At 41.3% G+C, this 24,545-nt stretch overlaps 2 protein-coding genes across 3 annotated transcripts in view; one reads left to right on the plus strand and one right to left on the minus strand.

Annotated features, from left to right (window-relative positions):
* LOC124601234 (calponin homology domain-containing protein DDB_G0272472) overlaps positions 1-22,602 on the minus strand; it is a 142,059-nt gene extending 119,457 nt beyond the window's left edge. The window contains exons 1-2 of one of the 2 annotated variants that reach the window (XM_047136229.1): positions 22,452-22,602; positions 11,745-11,793 (exon numbers count right to left, since the gene is read on the minus strand). The gene's annotated coding sequence lies outside the window, so the exon portion shown is untranslated. The remainder of the gene's footprint in view (positions 1-11,744; positions 11,794-22,451) is intronic. The other variant, XM_047136227.1, reaches the window with a different exon arrangement.
* Positions 22,603-23,047: 445 nt separating this feature from the next.
* LOC124601218 (bifunctional glutamate/proline--tRNA ligase) overlaps positions 23,048-24,545 on the plus strand; it is a 252,178-nt gene continuing 250,680 nt past the window's right edge. Inside the window, exon 1 of the mRNA XM_047136226.1 lies at positions 23,048-23,180. Coding sequence (XP_046992182.1) covers positions 23,135-23,180 — 46 coding nt within the window. The 5' untranslated portion in view covers positions 23,048-23,134. The remainder of the gene's footprint in view (positions 23,181-24,545) is intronic.

The raw sequence follows: 24,545 nt of genomic DNA on the forward strand, positions 1-24,545 counted from the left end.
GAGGAGAAAGTAGGTAAAAAGACAAGGGCTAATAGAAATCCTTGGGTAACAGAAGAGATACTGAATTTAATTGATGAAAGGAGAAAATACAAAAATGCAGTAAATGAAGCAGGCAAAAAGGAATACAAGTGTCTCAAAAATGAGATCAGACACTGCCTACAGGAAAATTAAGATCTTTGGAGAAAAGAGAGCCACTTGCATGAATATTAAGAGCTCAGATGGATAACCAGTTCCAAGCAAAGAAGGGAAAGCAGAAAGCTGGAAGGAGTATGTAGGTTAGAGTAGGTACCGGGAGATGAAGCTTGCAGAGGATAGAGTGGCATGGAGAGCTGCTTCAAATCAGTCTCTGGACTGAAGACCACCACAACAACAGAATATTAAAAACATATCAACTCTGAAAGTGCCAAAATAAAATTCTCAAGAAATGATCTGAAGCACTGTTAACACAAAAACAGTGAGATGTGTGAGATTATCTGACAATGCCTAAGGTAGAAAATCAATTTTAAAAACTGGTAATCAAACAATGGCAACAAGTATTTTTACCAACAATAATATTCGTATCAGTCACCGAAATTTAGAAAAGCAAACAATCTCTAATATGTTTTGAAATTAGTATGATTATGTTGAACAATAAATATTTTGGAAACAGTTAATGCATATTTCCAGTTCAACTGAAATGTAGTTCCTTCCACAGTCCATACGAAGTTACCCATTTAGTTCATTTCAGAAAGCTCTGAGAATAGAGGCCACAGCTGCTTGGTTTGTAAATGATATAAACTTGACTGGTGCAATACGGCTGAAGTAGCAACAGGTGGGCAATGCAGTACTGATTTCCTTCATATCGTTTGTGTTAACCGCCAAGACTAAGTTTGCCTCCTTTTTACAATTAGCTATCTACAGTATTTTGTGTATTACAGAAAATCAGGTATAAGGGAGAAACAATACCAAACTTCAAAATTGAAATTCTGATTTTTCACTGTAATAAAACATAGTACATTCATATCTTAGAAAGTATTCCTCTTTGCATTGACATTTAACTTTCCAAGAATGGTGCCACCAAAAAGAAGCATAATTAGTAAGATATAAGGAGCATTTCCTCTCCGTATGAACCATGGACTTTGCCGCTGATGGGGAAGCTTGAGTTCCTCAGTAATACAAATAGCCTCATCATAGGTGCAACCACAATGGAGGAGTATCTGTTGAGAGGCCAGATAAACGTGTGATTCTCGAAGAGGGGCAGAAGCCTTTTCAGTACTTGCAGGGGCAACAGTCTCGATGACTGACTGATCTGGTCTTGTAACATTAACCAAAACGGCCTTGCTGTGCTCGTACTGCGAACGGCTGAAAGCAAGGGGGAAACTACAGCCATAATTTTTACCGAGGGCACGCAGCTCTACTGTATGGTTAAATGATGATGGTATCCTCTTGGGTAAAATAGTCTCCCATTCGGATCTCCGGGAGGGGACTACTCAGGACGACGTCTTTATCAGGAGAAACAAAACTGGCATACCACGGATCTGAGTGTGGAATGTCAGATCCCTTAATCAGGAAGGTCGGTTAGAAAATTGAAAAAGGGAAATGGGCAGGTTAAAGTTACATATAGTGGGGATTAGTGAAGTTCGGTGGCAGGAGGAACAAGATTTCTGGTCAGGTGAATATAGGGTTATAAATACAAAATCAAATAGGGGTAACGCAGGAGCAGGTTTAAGCTACAGCATAGTGAATGCATTATTATAGACAAGATAGACACGAAGTTCATGCCTACCACAGTAGTACAAGCGTACATGCTAACTAGCTCCACAGATGACAAAGAGATTGAAGAAATGTATGATGAGATAAAAGAAAGATAGTTAAGGGAGATGAAAATTTAACAGTCATGGAGGACTGGAATTCGATAGTAGGAAAAGGAAGAAAAGGAAAATTAGTAAGTGAAAATGGAATAGGGGGTAAGGAATGTAAGAGGAAGCTGTCTGGTAGAATTTTCCACAGAGCATAACTTAATCATAATGAACACTTGTTTTAAGAATCATGAAAGAAGGTTGTATACGTGGAAGAAGTCTGAAGACACTAGAAGGTTTCAGATAGATTATATAATGGTAATGCAGAGATATAGGAGTCAGGTTTTAAATTGTAAGACATTTCCAGAGGCAGATGTGGACTCTGACCACAATCTATTGGTTATGAACTGTAGATTAAAACTGAAGGAGCTGGAAAAACGTGGGAATTTAGGGAGATGGGACCTGGATAAACTGAAAGAACCAGAGGTTGTAGAGAGTTTAAGAGAGACGATTACTGAACGATTGACAAGAATAGGGGAAAGAAATACAGTAGAAGAAGAATGGGTAGCTTTGAGAGATGAATTAGTGAAGGTAGCAGAGGAGAAAGTAGGTAAAAAGACAAGGGCTAGTAAAAATCCTTGGCTAACAGAAGAGATACTGAATTTAATCGATGAAAGGAGAAAATATAAAAATGCAGTAAATGAAGCAAGAAAAAAGGAATACATATGTCTCAAAAATGAGATCAGACACTGCCTACAGCAAAATTAAGGAGACCTTTGGAGAAAAGAGCCACTTGCATGAACATTAAGAGCTCAGATGGATAACCAGTTCTAAGCAAAGAAGGGAAAGCAGAAAGCTGGAAGGAGTATGTAGAGAGTCTATACAAGGGCGATGTACTTGAGGGCAATATTATGGCAATGGAAGAGGACGTAGATGAAGATGACATGAGAGATATGATACTGCATGAAGAATTTGACAGGGTACTGAAAGACCTAAGTTGAAACAAGGCCTCAGGAGTAGACAACATTCCATTAGAATTACTGACAGCCATGTGAGAGCCAGCCCTGACAAAACTCTACTGGTCTTGTCTGGTGAACAAGACGTATGAGGTGGGCGAAATACCCTCAGACTTAAAGAAGAATATAATAATTCCAATTCCAAAGAAACAGGTGTTGACAGATGTGAAAATTGCTGAACTACCAAAGTCACAGCTGCAAAATACTAACATGAATTCTTTACAGACGAATGGAAAAACTGGTAGAAGCTGACCTTGGGGAAGATCAGTATGTAGAAACGTAGGAACACGTGAGGCAATACTAACCCTACGACTTATCTTAGAAAATAGATTAAAGAAAGCCAAATCTACGTTTCTAGCATTTGTAGACTTAGAGAAAGCTTTTGACAATGTTGACTGGAATACTCTCTCTCAAATTCCGAAGTGAGCAGGGGTCCAATACAGGAAGTGATAGGCTATTTTCAATTTGTACGGAAACCAGATGGCAGTTATAAGATTTGAGGGGCATGAAAGGGAAGCAGTGGTTGGGATGGGAATAAGACAGGGTTCTAGCCTATCCTCGATGTTATTCAATCAGTAAAAGAAAACAAAAGAAAAATTCAGAGTAGGAATTAAAATTCATGAGGAAGAAATAAAAACCTTGAGGTTTGCCGAAGACATTGTAATTCTGTCGGACAGTAAAGGACCTGGAAGAGCAGTTGAACGGAATGGACAGTGTCTCGAAAGGAGGATACAAAATGAACATCAACAAAAGCAAAACGAGGATAATGGAATGTAGTCAAATTAAATCGGGTGATGCTGAGGGAATTAGATTAGGGAATGAAACACTTAAAGTAGTAGATGAGTTTTGTTATTTGGGGATCAAAATAACTTATGATGGTCAAAGTAGAGAGGATACAATATGTAGACTGGCAATAGCAAGAAAAGCGTTTATGAAGAAAAGAAATTTGTTAACATCGGGTATAGATGTAAGTGTCAGGAAGTCATTTCTGAAAGTATTTGTATGGAGTGTAGCCAGGTATGGAAGTGAAACATGAACGATAAATAGTTCAGGCAAGAAGAGAATACAAGCTTTCAAAATGTGGTGCTACAGAAGAATGCTGAAGATTACATGGGTCGATCTCGTAAATAATGAGGAGGTACTGGATAGAATTGGGGAGAAGAGAAATTTGTGGCACAATTTAACTAGCAGAAGGAACTGGTTGGTAGGACATGTTCTGAGGCATCAAGGAATCACCAATTTAGTACTGGAGGGCAATGTAAAGGACAAAAATTATAGAGGGAGACCAAGAGGTGAACACACTAAGCAAATTTAGAAAGATGTAGGTTGCTGCAGTTACTTGGAGACTAAGAAGCTTGCTCAGGATAGAGTAGCTTGGAGAGCTTCATTAAACCAGTCTCTGGACTTAAGACAACAATAACAACAACAACGGGCATAAAATATACAGTATGTAGAAGAACAAAGAGGGGACAATAAGACTGTAAGACCAAGAATGAAGTCCTCAGATTATAAAAGGTTTAAGACAGGGATGCAGTTTTTCATCCCTAATGTTCAATCTATACACAGAATTAATAAAGACAATAAAAGGAAGGTTCAAGAACGGGGTTAAAATTCAGGGCGCAAGGATGTCAGTTATAAGACTCACTGATGCCATTGCTATCCTCAGTGGAGATGAAGAAAATTACAGAACCTGGTGAAGTGAATGTGCAGTATAATGAGTACAGAATATGGATGCAGAGTAAATCAAAGAAAGACTTAAGTAATGAAAAGTAGCATAAATGAGAATAGTGAGAAGCTTAATATCAAAACTGATGATCACGAAATAGACCACATTAAGGAATCTGTTACCTTGGAAGCAAAATAACCCCTGATGGACAAAGCAAGGACGAAACAAAAAGTGTACTAACACAGGCAAAGAGGGCATTCCTGGTCAAGAGATGTTTGCTAGTATCAAACAAGGGCCTTCATTTGATGAAGAAATTTCTGAGAATGTACATTTGCTGCACAGTATTCCAGGGTAATAAGGCACGAACGGTGGGAAACAAGGACGGAATGAAATCAAAGCATTTGAGATGTGGTGCTACAGAAGAATGTTGAAAATTAAGTAGGATGATAAGATAAGGAATGAGGAGGTTCTCCAAAGATTCGGTAAAGGAACATGTGGAAAATGCTGACAAGAAGAAGGGACAGGATGACAGGACATGTTTCAAGACATCATGAAATAACTGCCACAGTACTACAGGAAACTGTGAGGGTAAAAATTGTAGAGGAACACAGAGATTGGAATACACCCAACAAATAAATGAGGACATTCAGTGTAAGTCCTACTCTGAGATTAAGAGGTTGGCATAGAACAGGAACAGAAATTGAGGATAGCAGAGCAAAAGCAGAAATGCTTAACTCTATTTTCAAACATTCCCTTACAAAAGAAAACCCAGGAGATTGCCTTAACTTAATTCTTGTACTACTGAAAAGATAGTGGAAATAAGATATTAACATCAGTGATGCTGAGAAGCAACTAAAATCATTGAAACTGAACAAATCTCATGGGGCCCAAAATAATTCCCCTCATATTCTATACAAAATTTGTGGTTGAGTTAAATTTAATCTAACATACATCTATGTCTTAGTTTCCGAAAAGCATTTGATTCAGTACTATACCTATGCTTATTCTCAAAAGTTCAATCATTTGCAGTATCACATGAAATACAGGTATGTGACTGTATTGAGAATTTCATGGTAGAGAGGTTGCAGCACATTATCTTGGATGCCGAATCATCGACAGATGAAGAAGTAGCTTCGGGTGCACCCCAGGGAGGCATGTTGGGTCCCTGCTGTTCATGTTGTATAATAATGATTTTGTGGACAATATTACCAGTAACCCTACACTTTTCACAGATGATGCAGTTATCCACAATCAAATAAGAGTCTGAATATATATTCAGTCACATCTTGATAAGATTTCCAACGATCAGCAACCTGCTTTAAATGTCCAGCAAAGTAAAACTGTGCACTTCACAAATAAAATAAAAAAGTATCATGTGACTAATTTCAATGAGTCACAGCTGGAAACAGTTAACTCATACACATACCTGGGTGTAACACTTTGCAAGGATATGAAATAGAATGAGTAAGTTCCCCAATCATACAGTAATCGTTGCTTGAGACGTTAATCATCCAATTCATTGGGAAAAATCACAGTTTTGTTAGTTGTGGGTGTGATAAGACATCCTATGAAACAATACTAAATGCTTTCTTTCAAAACTACGAAGAACAGACACGTAGAAACCCCACTAATGCAGAGATATATTGGATCTAAAGGCAATAAATCGATCTGACCTCTTTGAGAATGTCCATATCGAAACTAGTATCAGTCACCATGATGCAGTTCTGGCAACAATGATTACCAAAGTACAAAGGACAACTAAAACAAGCAGAAATATATATATGTTCAGTAAACTAGTGTCATATCTCAATGAGGAACTTGAAACTTTCAGCACAGGATAGGAGCACGTAAAGGAATTCTGGCTCAAGTTTAAAAGAATAGTTGAACATGCACTGGATGCTGAATGAAACACATTTGGCTGTCAAGATAGCAATGTGTCATGCCTTCAGTGACTACCTTAGCAGAATATTGTCAAGTGATCATTCACAGAACCCAAAGAAATTCTGGTCATATGTTAAGGCTGTTAGTGACTCCTAAGTTAATGTCCAGTTCATAGTGAATGGAAAAGGAACTGAAATTGAGGTTAGCAAAGCAAAAGCTGAAATGCTTAATTCCATTTTCAAATGTTCCTTTACAAATGAAAACACAGGAGAACTGCCCCAATTTAATCCCCTTATCAATGAAAAGATGAATGAAATAAGTATTAGTGTCAGCGATGTTGAGAAACAGCTCAAATCTTAAAACTGAACAGAGCTCCAGTGCCCGATGGAATCCCTGTCAGATTCTGTACTGAATTTGTGGCCAAGTTAGCCCCTATTCTGACTATAATCTATCGTAGATCCCTTGAACAAAAAACCCTGCCCAGTTCTTGACAAAAGGCACAGGTCACACCCATCTAGAAGAAGGGTAGTAGAAGTGTCCCACAAAACTACTGTCCAATATCCCTGACACAAATTTGTTGTAGAATCTTAGAACATATTCTGAGCTCAAACACAATGTGGTGTCTGGAAAAAAATGACCTGCTCAATCATAACCAGCATGGATTTCAAAAATATCAATTATGTGAAACCCAACTCGCACTTTTCTCACATGATGCACTGAAAGCTTTGGATCAAAGCAATCGCGTAGATGCAGTATTTCTCGATTTCCGAAAGCATAAGACTCAGTACCACACTTATGCTTAAACGTCAGAAGTACATCATGTGAGGTATCAAAGTGAAATTTCTGACTGGATTGAGGGTGTTTTGGTAGGGAGGACACAGCATGTTATCTTGGATGGAGGGTCATCATCAGACGTAGAAGTAACTTCGAGTGTCCCCACGGAAGTGTGTTGGGACCCTTGCTGTTAATGTTGCATATTAATGACATTGTAGACACCATTAATAGTGATTAAAGATGATGCAGTTATCTATAATAAATTGCTATCTGAAGGAATCTGCATAAATATTGTCAGATCTTGATAAGATTCCAAATGGGTACAGATATTAGCAACTTGCTTTAAATGTTCAGAAATGTAAAATTTTGCACTTTGCAAAATGAAAAGAGGTAGTATCCTATGACTACAATACCAAAAAGTCACTGCTGGAATCAGCTACCTGATAAAAATATCTGGGTGTAACACTTCATAGGAAAATGAAAGAGAATGATCACATAGGTTAAGTCATGGGTAAAGCAGTTGGCAGACTGTTTTATACATAGAATACTATGGAAATGCAATCAGTCTACAACGGAGATTGCTTACAAATCATGTGTGCAACCCATCCTAGAATACTGCTCCAATTTGTGTGACCTGTACCAAACAGGACTTAAGGGGTTATTAAACATATACAGAGAAGGGCAGCACAAATGGTCACTGGTTTGACCAACAGGAGGGTATCACTGAGATGTTGAAACAGCTGAATTGCCAGACTCTTGAAGAGCAACAGGAACAAGATGTAAAGATGGTGGAAGAAACCCATTACACCACCAGAAATACATGCAAACGATTTTGTCAGAGGAAAAGCAGAAGCCATTGTCGACGCTCCCTGAGTAAAGACGGGTCAGACATCACTGAAGACGCCATTCAAGGAGACAAGTCTGTGGCGAACTGCAATTGATCGTAAAGTCATCGATGAAAAGAGAGCTGGAAATGCCTGGCAGGAGACAGATCACAACAGGGTTAATGGCTATAGCAAAGAGGACAACACTTAGGATTGAGCCTGGAGGCACCCTGTCCTCCTGGTCAAAAGTGTTCGACAAGGCCGAACCCAGAAGTACCTTCAATGAACTGCTGAAGGGAACAGGGCAGGCAAACATAGAAGCCCAAAAAGCATGAATTACGGAGGATACCAGTTCTCCAGCAGGTGGCATAGCCTTTCTCCAAATCAATAAATATGGCCACAGTCTAGTACTTCCATGAAAAACAGTTCATGACATAGGTTGACAAGATGGTCAACTGCAGAATGGCACATTCTTTACTCAGGGAGCATCGACAATGGCTTCTGCTTTTCCTCTGACAAAACCGTTTGCATGCATTTCTGGTGGTGTAATGGGTTTCTTCCACCATCTTTACATCTTGTTCCTGTGCAGTGGTTAGTAGATTGTGCGACTCGAGTCATGCATGAATCATACATCACCTTGCAAACTCAGCTACTGACATAAATGGGAGGTAGCAAGAAGGAAGGTATATGTCATTACAGGGCTTAGGTATGGCTACGACAGTAGCTTCACCCCAGCATCTGGGAAATGTGCCATCTGCCCACACATGATTGTACATTTGAAGGAGAAAGTGCTTGCACACAAGAGAAATGTGCTGCAATATCTGAATGTGACCATCAACCAACCCTGTAGTGGAAGATCAGAGCTCCCTCATAGTAAAGGCAGCATTGTAGCATTCACGAGTCTGCGGAAAGAAGGGTATCACCTGAGCTTCCTCAACTCATTTTCTAGAGAGAAAGGCGGGGTGATAGTGTATGGAGTGTAAAATCTCTGCAAAACAGCGGCTTAAGGTGTTGGAGATAGCAGTAGGATCCACAATGACTTTTCTGCTATAAGTCAGGCAGGAAATCAGGGAATGGACCTTGGGTCCCAGATAGCTAACAGAGGTTGCCTGTACACAACAAAAGAGGTAGTGAAACTGTTAAAAGAACAAGTAAATAAAATCCAGCTACCTTCTTTGTTATCAGAGGGAATCGCATTGCAGTATGCCTCAGTCGACCAGGGAACTGGAAACGGCGCGGTAAACATGAAGTACGAGGTGTTCGTCGAAGATTGCCAGGGAAGAGAAAGCCTCCAATCAACCTTATAAATCTGCCAAATAGGTTCACACATAGGTGACGTAGTAGTCAGCAAATGGATACAACATGGGAAATGGTCGCCTGAGTACGTGTCAGAGAGAACAGACCACTCCCGATAACGGGCAAGCTGGCAAGTGCAGTACGAGAGGCCCAAATGGACACAAGTGTGCCTGGAATCAGAAAGGAATGTGGGTACTCCAGTGTTAATACAGACTAGGTTGAGTCAATTGAGGAAGTCAGCCAAGAGGTTCAGACAGGTTCTGGAAGAGCCCCAAAGGGAATGGTCTGCATTAGTCACCAAGCAGCGAAAAGGGATGAGGTGTCCTGGTGACACTAAATGACAGGGGGACGTAGATTTGCAAAGAGAAAGCTAAAGTGAGGAAGGATAGTGTGGACTACAACAGCTTGCAGCAGAGTGCTCAGTGAAAAGGTTTGGCTATGAACATCATCCCAGATGAGAAGTATTACTCCCTCACGAGATAGAATGGCACCCTGGGTGGGGAAGGTCAAAGTGGAGCCGAAGGAAATGCAAGAGGACAGAGCGGTCGCAAGGACGCAATTTTATTCCTTGGAGGCAGAAAACAAGCAGACACTGCAATTCCAAGAGCAGCCATAATTCCAACTTGATGGATCTAATCCTGTGAATGTTTCACTGGAGAAGAGTCATAACAGTATACAAGGAAGTGGTGGGTGCTGAGTGCTGGTCTTTGAAGATTCATTGCTACAGGAAGCTGAGGCTAGAAATCCTGATCCATGAAATCTACAGAGGTGTCAGCATTCTCACTGGTCTCTCTTGCAGACCCCAGGGCAGAAAAATGGTAGGTGGTGCACTCTGACAAAATGGAGATTGGTTGGGTGAGAATATCACATAGTGGCACCATTGAAGAGGATCTCTGAATCGAGGAAGGTGTTTGCTGGCTGGAGGGACGTAGAAAGCTCGCGTTTCCTTTTGTCCTTTCCGGACTGCCGGTTGTGTAGCAGGTGATTTCACTGCCAGAGGCAGAGGCTTAATGGCTTGTTACACAGCTGGAGGAGGAGGAGATGGGGATGCTACCATGATTCTGGGCAATTTTACAATTGCAGTCCTGAACTGGAGGTTGCAAGTCTGCATGGCCATGTCCTTCATGGAGCAAGGTTTAGCAAAAAAGGTACTATAATGCCGGATGGTAAAATGCAGGATTTTTGACTCACCAACAACTTGCGAGCAGCAGTGTAAGGTACTTTTCCCTTCACCCGGATAGCCAATTCATCTCGGTATACGGGATGCTAACACGATGAGGCAGCATTGCTGCCATTACAATTGATGCCGCAGGGGGAAGGGAAGGGGGGGAGGGAAAGGGGGGGGAGGAGGAGGAGGAGGAGGAGGAGGAAGAGGAGGAGGAAGCAAGCAGTCGCCCTCGTGAGCATCCCTACCACAAGTAACACATTTGGCCGTGTTTTTACAGGACATGCGAGTTTGGTTGTAATGTTGGCAATGGTAGCAATGCATCAGGTTGGAACGTAACGTCGGACTGTGCAAACTGCGTAGCCCACTTTGATTTTTCGTGGAAACATTACTCGATCAAACGTGAGAAAAAGAGTGTGCGTAGGCATTAAGGTTGCATCAGCCATTTTATTAACCGATGGAGTGTAGTGACACCCTGATCAGAGGTAAGTTTGGATATCTCCCTTGGTCAGATCGTCAAGCACCAAGTGTAAATAACACCACACGAAAATACAGCATTCAATGGGCTTCCACATAAACAGGATAGCAGTGGAGAAGCAAAGCTGTAAGCAGCTGTAGGCCTTGTAAATCACAATTGTTCTCCAGAAGCTAAGCCCCATTACATGAACGAGTGGAGGATTTCACAGGGTCTGCAATTGCTTCAACACCTTTCTGAATAAAAAATGGATTAACAGTAGCACAGGACTGATCTTGTTCAGTATGTGATACCACGAGAAACCGAGATGCAACTGGGAGAGTCTTTGAATCTTTAGCCTCAATATGTTTACATTTAGTAGACGTAGGCTGAGATGGTGATTGGGTCATTTCCAAAAAATCCCCTAACCAAATAGTGATCACGGAATAACTGTGGTGACAAGAACATCAGCTGGGAAGAAGGTGTTATGTCCTGTACAGACATGATACACTATATGCTATAATAAAATGATATGGGTTGTCATGAGGAGGAGAGAAGAAACATGACTACTTCACAGCAAAGAAGAGGAAGCAGCAGCAAAGAAGCATGAGAAAAAAATCTTGGAAGTGACATTCTTAATATGACTGGATAAATGCTACTTTGTATAAACATTTTTCTTCTGTATCTGATTCAAATAAAATTGAAGTATGTGTACTACAAGGTAGTCTGTTCTGGTCTATCTCCACAAAAATCTACTGGGCACTGCGACCCACATTCTGTCTTAGGAGTGGAGAAAACAGAAAAAATGTTGATGAACTTGGTTCTAGAGTGTTCCAAGATGGGGTTTCCAGTAACTAAGGAAAATATCAAGTACCTATGCAAAAACTTACGAAGAAGGCAGATTTGTGAAGTTCTAAGGTTGCACTGCAAACAACCAACCTGGAACAAAGAGGTATCATGGCTGTCTTATGAGACACAAAGTTTTGTCACAAAAAGGTGGTGAATGTTAATAGGGCTAGAGCTTCTAATATAGGGGAGAAGAAGAATCTGGTTCCACGAAGTATCTAAAACTATGAATGATAAGGACGTGTTGAATGACCCTAACAGAGTTTTTAATATGAATGAAACCTTTTTTTTCTGGCTCCCAGAGGCGACTTAATCATAGACTGCTTCTAGACCAATCATTATTATAATAGGCAGTGGCCAAAAGTGGGAAAAAAACTGGCCATAGCTAGAGTTAACGTGGCCAAAACTGGAGAAATACGCATTTCACGCACTATCACTCTCTCTCCCCCCCCGCTCCCCCCCACACTCCCCTGCCCACCACCAACCCTTTTCATACATTTGTTCCCACATAGCTGTAATGTACAAATTTTGAAATGATAGATATGAGTTTTTCAATTAATTTGTAAACTTTTTTCATGTAAGTTAGTAAACACACAGCATTTATGGAATTGTCCTCAAGATGGCCATAAGTGACGCCTCAGCCCTATTTTGAGGTAAAACTCAACACTGCCAATACGCATACACACAATGGAGAAGGAAATAGATTTTAGATCACAGTAAAATAACATTCCTAGTGCACGCGATGCGGGGGCCCGTCCTCACACCAGGAAGGTTCTCGAGGTCAAATTATTCCTGGGACCAAGAGCAGGCGGAAACCCAAAGTGGAAAGCTCTGAGACATTTTGCGAGTCATGAAACGTATATCGGAAAGATAGATTACAGGCATAAGAGGGGGAGTGTTCATTGCAGCTGACAAAAATATTGTCTTCATTGAGATCGAAGTTAAGTGTAACAATGAGGCAATCTGGTCACTTATACAAGTGTAGGTGAAATCAAGTTAATTTTTGTGTGTTTTTGCTGGGCATCCGATTCTGTTGTGACAGTTCTAGAGTCACTCAAAAAAGTCTATGATCAATAACATGTAAACACCCCGACAATTTGTGCGATCCATCCTACAATACTGCTTAAGTGTGTGAGAACCCGCACCAGATAGGGCTAACAGGGGATACTGAATGTGACCCTTCATATGTCCTCCTTTGGGGAAGGGCACATGAATGTTCACAGGGTTGTTTGTTCCGTGGGAGAGTATCACAAGAGATACTGAAGGAATTGGACTGGAAGACTCTTGAAGACACATTTAAGCTATCCCAAGAAGTCCATTAACAAAGTAGGAATATACTACAACCCTCTACATCACACTCACACAGGGATCATGAGGATAAGATTAGAATAATTACTGCACGCACAAAGGTATTTATAGGCAATCATTCTTCCCACACTCCATACATGCATGAAACTGGAAGAAACCCTAATAAACTGGTACAATGGGACACACCTCACAATGGTTTGCTGAATAGAGATGTAGATCATGCAATGCTAGTTGGAGGTGACGTTAACCTGCTTGAGCAGTGAGCAGTGAGCCTTGAGCAGCCGCTAGTGAAGTATCAGTGCAGCAGCACTGCAGTAGCGAGTCGCATATTTAGCTTTCATATTTGTTTTGTAGCTTGATTCTTAATTTCTTTCTGAGTGTTTGCTAGATTCCATATTTAATTACATAAAATCCTTGTGTATTCTTGTATTTGAGAGGGGTAATATTGCTTATTGATAGCCGTAGAATATAAATTCGCGGAGTCGTTAGATATTAGCAGTAGGATGGATAGGGTGTGCGCGTGCCGTCTGCAGGCGCAGGAGGAACTAGCCGCAGTTCGCGAGCAGCTGAGCATGCTGTTGGCCACGGTCAGCCACCTTCAGGATGCTGCCTCGAGGTGCAGCGACGGCAGAGGGTCCGGCGCGTCGCTTGAGACACCCCAGGTGTCGCTTGCTGCGTCCGCTGACTCAGCCGCCGAGGCACCTTCTAGTGTACCCGGCGCATTGGGGCCGCCCTCACCTCAGGGTGAGTGGCGTACTGCAACGCGGATGCGTCGCTCGAGGTGGAGGGTCAATGTGAAGGCTGTCCGGCTGGCCTTGCCCGTTCGTACTGTCAGTAGGCAGATGGCCGCTCCTTCAGCAGGACCCGAGCAGGCACATAGGGGCAAAGGCTTGCTGGTTATTGGGAGCTCCAACGTTAGGCGGGTGATGGAGCCCCTTAGGGAAATAGCGTACAGAGCTGGACAGAAATCCAACGTGCACTCGGTTTGTCTGCTGGAGGGCCTCATCCAAGATGTGGAGACGGCCTTGCCTGCGGCTATCGAGCGTACGGGCTGCAGTCGTCTGCAAATAGTTGCTCACGTCGGCACAAATGATGCCTGTTGCTTGGGTTCTGAGGCGATCCTCAGTTCGTACAGGCGGCTAGCGGATTTGGTGAAGACCGCTGGCCTCACACGTGGGGTGCAAGCAGAGCTGTCTATTTGCAGCATCGTTCCCAGAGTGGATCGGGGTCCTTTGGTTTGGAGCCGAGTGGAGGGTCTCAACCAGAGGTTTTGTCAACTCGGTGGCGGTCTTGGCTGCAGATTTCTAGACTTGCGCTATTTGGTGGGGAATTGTAGGACGCCCCTAGATAGGTCGGGGGTGCACTACACAAAGGAAGCAGCTACTCGGGTAGCAGAGTACTTGTGGCGTGCACATGGGTTTTTTTTTTAGCCTAGGCAGTAGTACGAGGTGTCCTGATGAGAACTCACTAGTCGACGTGCGGGCAGGGAAATCAGGACACGCTCAGTGTAAAGACACTTCAGCTATCAAGATATTAGCAGTAAATTATCAGTGTTCGGAATAAAGTTCGTGAATTTACTGCCCTCCAGGAAGCGTGTGGTGCGCAAATTATTCTCAGGACTGAGACCTGGATGAACCCTGAGATAGGAAGTTCTGAAATATTTAGTGAGGGTTGGAACGTGTATCAGAAAGGCAGATTAGACACCGTAGGAGGTGCTGTCTTCATTGAAGCTGACAAAAATTTTGTGCCTACTGAGGTCGAAGTAGTGTGTGATTGTGAAGTTATCTGGCCACATTTAACAGGGCTAGGGGAAATAAAGTTAATTGTGGGGTGTTATTACCGGCCACCTGGTTCCACCGTGACAGTTCTAGAATCATTCAAAGGGAGTCTACATTCTGCATCGCAGAAGTACCCAATTCATGCTATATTAGTCGGAGGCGACTTCAACCAACCTAGTGTAGACTGGGATGTATATGGATTCATTACAGGTGGTACAGACAAGCCGTCGTGTGAATTACTTTTGAACACATTATCCGAAAACTGTCTTGAGTAGCTAAATCGACAGCCAACGCGTAATGGAAATATTTTAGATCTGGTAGCCACGAACAGACCAGACCTCATCGACGGTGTCAGTGTTGAGACAGGGATTAGTGATCATGATTTTGTCATTACGACTACGGTTACAAAAGTTAAAAAGTCGGTCAAGAAGGCTAGGAGAGTATTCTTCCTAGAAAGAGCAGATAAGCGGTTGCTAGCATCCCACTTAATAAATGAATCGACTTCATTTACTTCCAGTACGATGGACGTGGAAAAATTACGGGCAAGTTTTAAACACATTGTAAGTCACGCATTGGACAAGTATGTGCCAAAAAAGAGGGTTATGGACAGAAAAGACCCACCGTGGTTTAACAGCGCAATTCGGAGAATGATCAGGAAGCAAAGCCAGTTGCACTCGCGGTACAAGAAAGATCGGGAGAATGGGGACAGGCAAAAGTTAGTAGACATTCATTCATGCTGCTGTAAAAAGAGCGATGCGCGAAGCATTCAACCACTACCACCGTCATACCTTAGCAAAAGATCTTGCTGAAAACCCAAGGAAATTCTGGTCTTACGTAAAATCGGTAAGCGGGTCGAGGGCTTCCATCCAGTCACATGCTGATCAGTCTGGCCTGGCAACGGAAGACAGCAAAACAAAAGCTGAAATTTTAAATTTGGCATTTGAGAAATCTTTCACGCAGGAGGATTGTACAAACATACCGCCGTTTGAGTCTCATACAGATTCCTGTATGGAGGACATAGTGATAGACATCCCTGGGGTTGTGAAGCAGCTGAATGGGTTGAAAATAAATAAATCGCCCGGTCCTGATGGGATTCCAATTCGGTTTTACAGAGAGTACTCTACTGCATTGGCTCCTTACTTAGCTTGCATTTGGCACAAATCTTTTGCCCAACGTAAAGTCCCGAGCGACTGGAAAAAAGCGCAGGTGATGCCTGTATATAAGAAGGGTAGAAGGATGGATCCTCAAAATTACAAACCAATATCTTTAACATTGGTTTGTTGCAGGATTCTCGAACATATTCTCAGTTCGAATATAATGAATTTCCTTGAGACAGAGAAGTTGCTGTCCATGCATCAGCACGGGTTTAGAAAGCATCGCTCCTGCGAAACGCAACTCGCCCTTTTTTCACATGATATCTTGCGAACCATGGATGAAGGGTATCAGACGGATGCCATATTCCTTGACTTCCGGAAAGCGTTTGACTTGGTGCCCCACTGCAGACTCCTAACTAAGATACAAGCATATGGGATTGTTTCCCAAGTATGTGAGTGGCCCAAAGGCTTCTTAAGTAATAGAACCCAGTACGCTGTCCTCAATGGTGAGTGTTCATCAGAGGTGAGGGTATCATCTGGAGTGTCACAGGGAAGTGTGGTAGGTCCGGTGTTGTTTTCTATCTACATAAATGATCTTTTGGATAGGGTGGATAGCAATGTGCGGCTGTTTGCTGATGATGCTGTGGTGTACGGGAAGGCGTCGTCGTTGAGTGACTGTAGGAGGATACAAGATGACTTGGACAGGATTTGTGATTGGTGTAAAGAATGGCAGCTAACTCTAAATATAGATAAATGTAAATTAATGCAGATGAATAGGGAAAAGAATCCTGTAATGTTTGAATACTCCATTAGTAGTGTAGTGCTTGACACAGTCACGTCGATTAAATATTTGGGCGTAACATTGCAGAGCAATATGAAGTGGGACAAGCATGTAATGGCGTTTGTGGGGAAGGCAGATAGTCGTCTTCGGTTCATTGGTAGAATTTTGGGAAGATGTGGTTCATCTGTAAAGGAGACCGCTTATAAAACACTAATACGACCTATTCTTGAGTACTGCTTGAGAGTTTGGGATCGCTATCAGGTCGGATTCAGGAAGGACATAGAAGCAATTCAGAGGCGGGCTGCTAGATTTGTTACTGGTAGGTTCGATCATCATGCGAGTGTTACGGAAATACTTCAGGAACTCGGGTGGGAGTCTCTAGAGGAAAGGAGGCGTTCTTTTCGTGAACTGCTACTGAGGAAATTTAGAGAACCAGCATTTGAGGCTGAATGCAGTACAATTTTACTGCCGCCAACTGACATTTCGCAGAAAGACCACAAAGATAAGATAAGAGAGATTAGGGCTCGTACAGAGGCATATAGGCAGTCATTTTTCCCTCGTTCTGTTTGGGAATGGAACAGGGAGAGAAGATGCTAGTTGTGGTTCGAGGTACGCTCCGCCGCGCACCGTATGGTGGACTGCAGAGTATGTATGTAGATGTAAGTATAGACTGGGATGTCTATGGATTCATTGCAGGGGGACACAGACACAGAGTCATGCAAAATCCTTTTAAACATGTTTTCTGAAAATTGTATTGAGCAGATAGCTCGGCAGCCCACATGCAGTGGAAATATCATACATCTTGTAGCTACAAACAGGCTAGACCTTACTGACAAAGTCAGTATAGAAACAGGGATTAGCAATCTTGATGCCATTATAGCAACTTTAATTACGAAAGGTAATAAATCAGTCAAGAAGGCTAGGTGTGTGTTTCACTAGATAGAGCAGATAAGTAGTTATTAGCATCTCACTTAGACAGTGAATTGGCATCACTTAGTTCCAGTAAGATGGATGTACAGGAACTGTGGGCAAAGTTTAGGCAGATTGGTAATCATGGTAAGCAGAGTTACGTGCCTACTAAGTAGATAAAGAATAGATGGTTTAATAACAAAATCCAACAGATGCTGAGGAAGTAGAGGCTGATGCACTCTCAGTTCAAAAGGGAATGCACAAATGACAAGCAAAAATTAGTAAGATTTGTGCCTCTCTGAAAAGATTTATGGACGAAGCACACGACAACTACCACCATCACACGTTAGCAAAAGATCTGGCACAGAACTTGAGAAAATTTTAGTCTTGCGCAAAATCGCTAAGGGTTCTAACGCTTCTATTCAGCCACTTGGCCAGTTTGGTGTGGCAGTCGAAGATAGAAAAACAAAGCTGAAGTTTTAAATTTCACATTCAAGAAATCATTCACACAGGAAAATCATACAAAAATACTGTCATTTGACCATCAGAAAGACTGCTGTATGGATGACAAAGTAATAAGCATACCTGCCACAGAGAAACAACTGAAGTATTTGAAAGCAAATAAATCACCAAGTCTGGATGGAATCCCAGTTCGATTTTACAAATAGTGCTCTATGGCAATGGCCCCTTACTTGGCTTTCATTTATTGTGAATCTCTCACCCAGCACAAATGCCCAAGTGATGGGAAAAAGCACATGTGAGCCCAGTATATAAGAGGTGCAAAAGAACAGACCCACATAATTGCAGACCAATATCCATAACTTCTGTTTGCTGCAGAATCCTTGAACATATTCTCAGTTTGGATACAGTAAACTTTCTTGAGACTGAGAGGCTTATGTCCACAAATCAGCATGGTTTTAGAAAGCATTGCCAGTGCAAAACTCAGCTTGCTGTTTTCTCACATGATATACAGCGAACAATGGATTAAGGGCTAAGGCAGATTCCATATTTTTAGATTTCCAGAAACCATGTGACACGGTGCCTCATTGCAGACTGTTAACGAAGTTACACGCATATGGAGTAAGTTCACAAATATGTGAGTGGCTCGAAGACTTCTTAAATAATAGAATCCATTTGTTATCCTCAACGACGAGTGTTCACCAGGACAAGCGTACAGTCAGGAGTGCCTCAGGGAAGTGTGATAGGACAGCTGTTGTTCTCTATATACAGAAATGATTTGGCAGTCAGCCTGGCCAGTAATCTCCAGCTGTTTACTGATGATGCCGTGGTGTACAGTAAGGTGCTGAAGCTGAGTGACTACAGGAAGATACAAGATGACTTAGATCAATTTTCCAGTTGGTGTCATGAATGGCAGCTAGCCCTGAACATGGAAAAATGTAAGTTAATGCGGATGAGTAGGAAGATCAAACCTGTAACGTTCAGATACAGTGTCACTTGTATCCTGCTTGACACAATCAATATCTGGGTGTAACATTGCGAAGCGATATGAGTTGGAATGAGCATCTGATAATTGCGGAAGGGAAGGCGAATGGTAGACTTCATTTTATTGGGAGAATTTTAGGAAAGATTGGCTCACCTGTAAAGGAGACTGCTCCAGTGTTTGGGATCTGGGGAATCCCTGGAGGAAAGACTATGTTCTTTTCAAGAAACACTACTGAGAAAATTTAGAGAACTGGCATATGAAGCTGAATGCCGAGCAAATTTACTGCCACACATGAGGACCCCAAAGATAATATACAAGAAATTAGGACTCATATGGAGATGTGGAGCTGTTTTTCCCTCACTTCTATTTGGGAGTGTAACAGGAAAGGAAATGACAAGTAGTGATACAGGGTACCCTCTGCCACACACCACTTTGTGACTTGAGGAGTATGAATGTAGGTGCAGAATAGTATTTCTACAGTGTAAGTAAATATGCCAGCTTAGAAAAATAGGTAATACCGAGAAATAATAGGGCCATGTTAACTGTTGAGTGTATTTCTATCTCTTACCAGGTGTACTATAGTTTGCGTGCCGTCACGCAAAAACGTTTCTGCTGTCAGTTTCCTGTTCATGTCAAAGGCAGTTGCAATAATCCACTTCCCTGAAGGGAATCGGTTGGGATAGTTATGAAGCACATAATGTTGACAGGTAACTGTGTGCTTGTATTTTTCAGAACTGTAATAGAACAAAAGCTTGCAACTGTTTATAATTCTTGACATGACGCACAGTGGATATTTATGGTTTTATTAACAGTTTCCTTTCCAAAAAAATACTAAACAATTTACTGCAGTGTTAAAGCACTGGTTTTGCATTCGGGAACAGTGAGGTTCAAAGACCCATTTGGTAGCTTTTTCATAGTTTCCACCACAATGCAAAGGTGCAGTGCATTTAATTGAAAAGACCATGACCAATTTTCTGCCTCATCCTTGACTAACCAATACCAGTTTCAATATGTTCAATATACGTACAAATCAACTGTGCAATGTATCTGAAATATCATACTCTAGTGTTGAATGGTCAAAAGACAAATAAATCATGTGGACTTCACTAAAATTAAGTAAATACATATGGTTGGATAGAAGCTAATATCACCCTAATGTACAATCAATAATAAGAAATGGGAAGGGCTATAGGCCCATATGCAAATGATGGAGTTAAGCCTCACTGGTCAGGCTCTTCTGGTTAGCAAACATTGCGTTCCGCCAAATTTTGACAGCTGTGCAACATTAATATAAATCACAAAATTCAAGCTTGTAGTACTGCCAGTTTAGAGGGAGTATGTTAAGCCGCATACAGCAGCTAGTAATAACATAATCTTAATGAGGTTATTCACACTTAACTGGAGAATCAGTGTTTGTGGATAATTTAACATTGATTTTCTGTCAGACAGTACAGAGCTATTACAAATGATTGTAGCGATTTCATAAATTCACTGTAGCTCCATTCATTGACATATGGTCATGACACACTACAGATACGTAGAAAAACTCATAAAGTTTTGTTCGGCCGAAGCCGCACTTTAGGTTTCTGCCGCCAGAGCGCTCGAGAGCGCAGTGAGCCAAAATGGTGACAGGAGCCGAGAAAGCGTATGTCGTGCTTGAAATGCACTCACATCAGCCAGTCATAACAGTGCAAAGACACTTCAGGACGAAGTTCAACAAAGATCAACCAACTGCTAACTACATTCGGCGATGGTATGCGCAGTTTAAAGCTTCCGGATGCCTCTGTAAGTGGAAACCAACGGGTCGGCCTGCAGTGAGCGAAGAAACGGTTGAACGTGTGCGGGCAAGTTTAACGCGTAGCCCGCGGAAATTGGCTCATGCCACAACTGGAGACCGACAGCGCCGACTTCATCTTTCAACAGGATGGTGCTCCACCGCACTTCCATCATGATGTTCGGCATTTCTTAAACAGGAGATTGGAAAACCGATGGGTTGGTCGTGGTGGAGATCATGATCAGCAATTCATGTCATGGCCTCCACGCTCTCCCGACTTAACCCCACGCGATTTCTTTCTGTGGGGTTATGTGAAAGATTCAGTGTTTAAACCTCCTCTGCCCAGAAACGTGCCAGAACTGCAAGCTCGCATCAACGGTGCTTTCGAACTCATTGATGGGGACATGCTGCGCCGAGTGTGGGAGGAACTTGTTTATCGGCTTGATGTCTGCCGAATCACTAAAGGGGCACATATCGAACATTTGTGAATGCCTAAAAAAACTTTTTGAGTTTTTGTATGTGTGTGCAAAGCATTGCGAAAATATCTCAAATAATAAAGTTATTGTAGAGTTGTGAAATCACTTCAATCATTTGTAATAACCCTGAACTGACCGAGGGCCCCTCGAGTTACTGTTATCCAGCTTTGGATTAATTTCCACGCTAAAATACCCTACAAACTGACAGGTGTAGTGCAAATGCTACCAATAGTCTGAAATCATTTAGATTTGCCAACTCTCCATCTATGAGATTCTAAGTAGATATAATGTATGTAGTTGGGTTACATTAATCAAATTTTGTTGCACGTAAACATTAAAATAAAGTTATTTGAATGACCAGCGCGTAAATAAGTTATTACAAATATAACTACTGCAAATTGTCCCACTTGGGGGGGGGGGGGGGTGAGAAGTTAGCTGGTAACTAATTTTTTCCCTTCCTGTAGCGCATATCACTACTCAAAGCTGACTGCTACTAACTCAAATTTCAATCAACAAAAAATAACTCTCTATTCGTCGTAAGTGGTAAATAGGAAAAGGGAGCCTGAAAATATGAAATAACCTCTTCGACAAAGAAGTCATTAAAGCCAGTATAACTACTTTCTGATAAGTACCTCTTTTGTTAAACATATCATTCCATTTGGGCCTACATGGTGGTACATATACTCAACCCATATATTTGAGTAGTTAACAGAATAGAATACGCTATAAGGCATTATTTTATTTTTTAATCACTAGCGTATGTCATTTTCACTCTCTACTAAATCTTTACTAATAGTCACAAACATGCAAGCTTTCTACTTACCTACATATTACGAAACATTCCATATGACACAAGCACTACAGAAAAACATCCAATGAATTCTGCTTTTGCAAGACAAAACAAGTACAAAATTAAAACAAAAAAAAACAAAAGGTCATCAGTCAGTTCAGTCATAAAACATGTTCAGCTTTCCTAATGAACCTTAGCATAAGGGAAAATACAACGAACTGAGTTACAGGAATTTCTGCAACGGAAAAGTAGCTGTTTTAGCACTTAACGCTATATTAATAACATCCCCAACAAAGAAACTGTTGACACTCAAGTAAACATAACGCTTAAGTTTCGAGCTTCCACATTTCATCCCTAGTAATCACAACATTACGACAATATTTTGAACAATGCTTACTAGTGTTAGCTCCGAGACTTCCGCTGGTTTAATATACAAGCTTCTTTAGGGTTTGATAAACAAAAAAAACTACGTACAAAACTCATCAACTTCGTAACGCTCACACATATCCTAAAAACTTAAAATCTCATAACCGCCACACAACTTCAGCTAACCAATCGGAGACGACTTCGGCAAAGTATTCATGAGTGAAAGATATACGACCCACTATTTACGCTTAAAGAGAAACTGGCTACTCGAAAAATCAACTGACTATACACAATGTTTCACTTTCAACTGCATGTTCCGAATAAAAAAAGCATTATGTTTTGACCAATTTTGTAACACCTTCATGTGAAATTTGCAGAAAATAAATATTAAATATATACTATTGTATATACTCAAAAGAGACAAGCTTGCCTTTGCCATGCACTTCATAGTAATTTGCAGAGTATAGGTGTAGATATTAACTCTTCTTAGTAATATATCATGCGACGTACCTTAAAGTTTTATATTTCTACAATTCTTAAGTAGAAAGCGCTTGCCTCGATTATTAGGTTTTTATTCTAACGTCCTTGATCGGCTATAATCACATTCACAACTGTGTTATCGTTGGATTGTTTGTCGTCGTAATTGTGTGGGTGTGCAGTGTGCACGTGTGCTTGGCTTGTATTGTAGGAAGTAAGGAATTGTTTGTTGTGAAAATGACTGTGAAGGTTTTCATCGCAAGTGCAGACAAACCTCCGACATGTAAGAACGCTTTATTTATGTTTATTTTTACTGGCAATGTTGACTCTTTGTGTTGTTGGTTTTACTGTACGAGGAATACACGGTACGCCGTTTTGTCTGTCGTAAGCAGTAGATGTCATTAATGCAACAGCAGAAAGGTAATTCTTTTTGTCACAGAAACTCGCAACAAAAATGTGATCGCCAGTTAGCTTTATCGCAAAATTCTGAACGATGCAAGGTACTTCCGTTGGACATCTTCGACAGTGATCATGAAGGGAAAATAGTGCAATTTGGACTTAACTTAGGGAAGTATGTAAGTGAGGTACTGACAGTCGTTATTAGTATTGCGCACTAGACCTAAAAGTAACAGGGATATAGAACATATTAGTGCTACACGACGTGGCCAGTCACACACCCTTCTTTGGCGTACAGAATACAAACATTGGTGTGAAGATATCGAACGGTATGATTAACAAGACCCACCGTGCCTTGCCACTGCACTCCCTTCGCAAGTTCATTGAAAAGCAAGCTAATGCTAATTGGCGTTAAGATGTCCTGCATGCCACAAGGCTATTACAGATCGCATTTGTTTGTTGGATAAAGAAATTCGTAGAAGTTACCAAGGGATGCCCTTTCCACGTTTCGTAATTGATGTACAGTATATTATTATATATTTGTTTTTATTCATTCAAGGTTCATCTCTCAGTGATATGGGAATTGTCATGTTAATACAACAAAAACAAATAGCCCAAAATACATAGGCCTACACAAAATATGTAAGTATCCTTGTTAAGGACAGGGAAGGGTGGTCAGTGATGGTCTTGATGAAGGAACTATCCTTGCATTTAGCATTAGAATGACTGGGCAAAGTGGACCCCATCCTCCTAAATATGAGGTCTTGACAGATGCTCCTCCACATTGTCGGCTCTTACTGTACAATGTTGTTTGATTTATGTACAGTTTTCTTCTGCTATTTTATAAAACATAGGTTATCTTTTCTTCACCATACATTAAGGACACCAAATGGTTTCTCTAGGCCACAAAGATGCTGCTGTGCCCCTGCACCAACTCCTGTCTGTTCAGACAAATGACTCCTTGGTCACCAAAATTCAACTATGCTTCATGTTTATATTCCTGTTCTCCCTCTGTTCACCTGTAAAACTGAGTTAGCATCAGCCTCCTTCATGATGAATAAAAAGTTGAACTCGAGAAAAAGACAAGGCGTTACTACCATGTGCTTTAGATCTTGATACGATTTTATTGTAAAAGCAATAAACCATGATTTTGTATTGAAATGCGGCACATTGTTGTATTGTATTTCTTTCTTGTTGTATTGTATTTCTTCCTTCAGCTGATCATTAATTGTGTAGTAGTTGGTTAGTTGAT

The sequence above is a fragment of the Schistocerca americana genome, chromosome 1 (assembly GCF_021461395.2).
Source record: "Schistocerca americana isolate TAMUIC-IGC-003095 chromosome 1, iqSchAmer2.1, whole genome shotgun sequence".
NCBI classification, from domain to species: domain Eukaryota; kingdom Metazoa; phylum Arthropoda; class Insecta; order Orthoptera; family Acrididae; genus Schistocerca; species Schistocerca americana.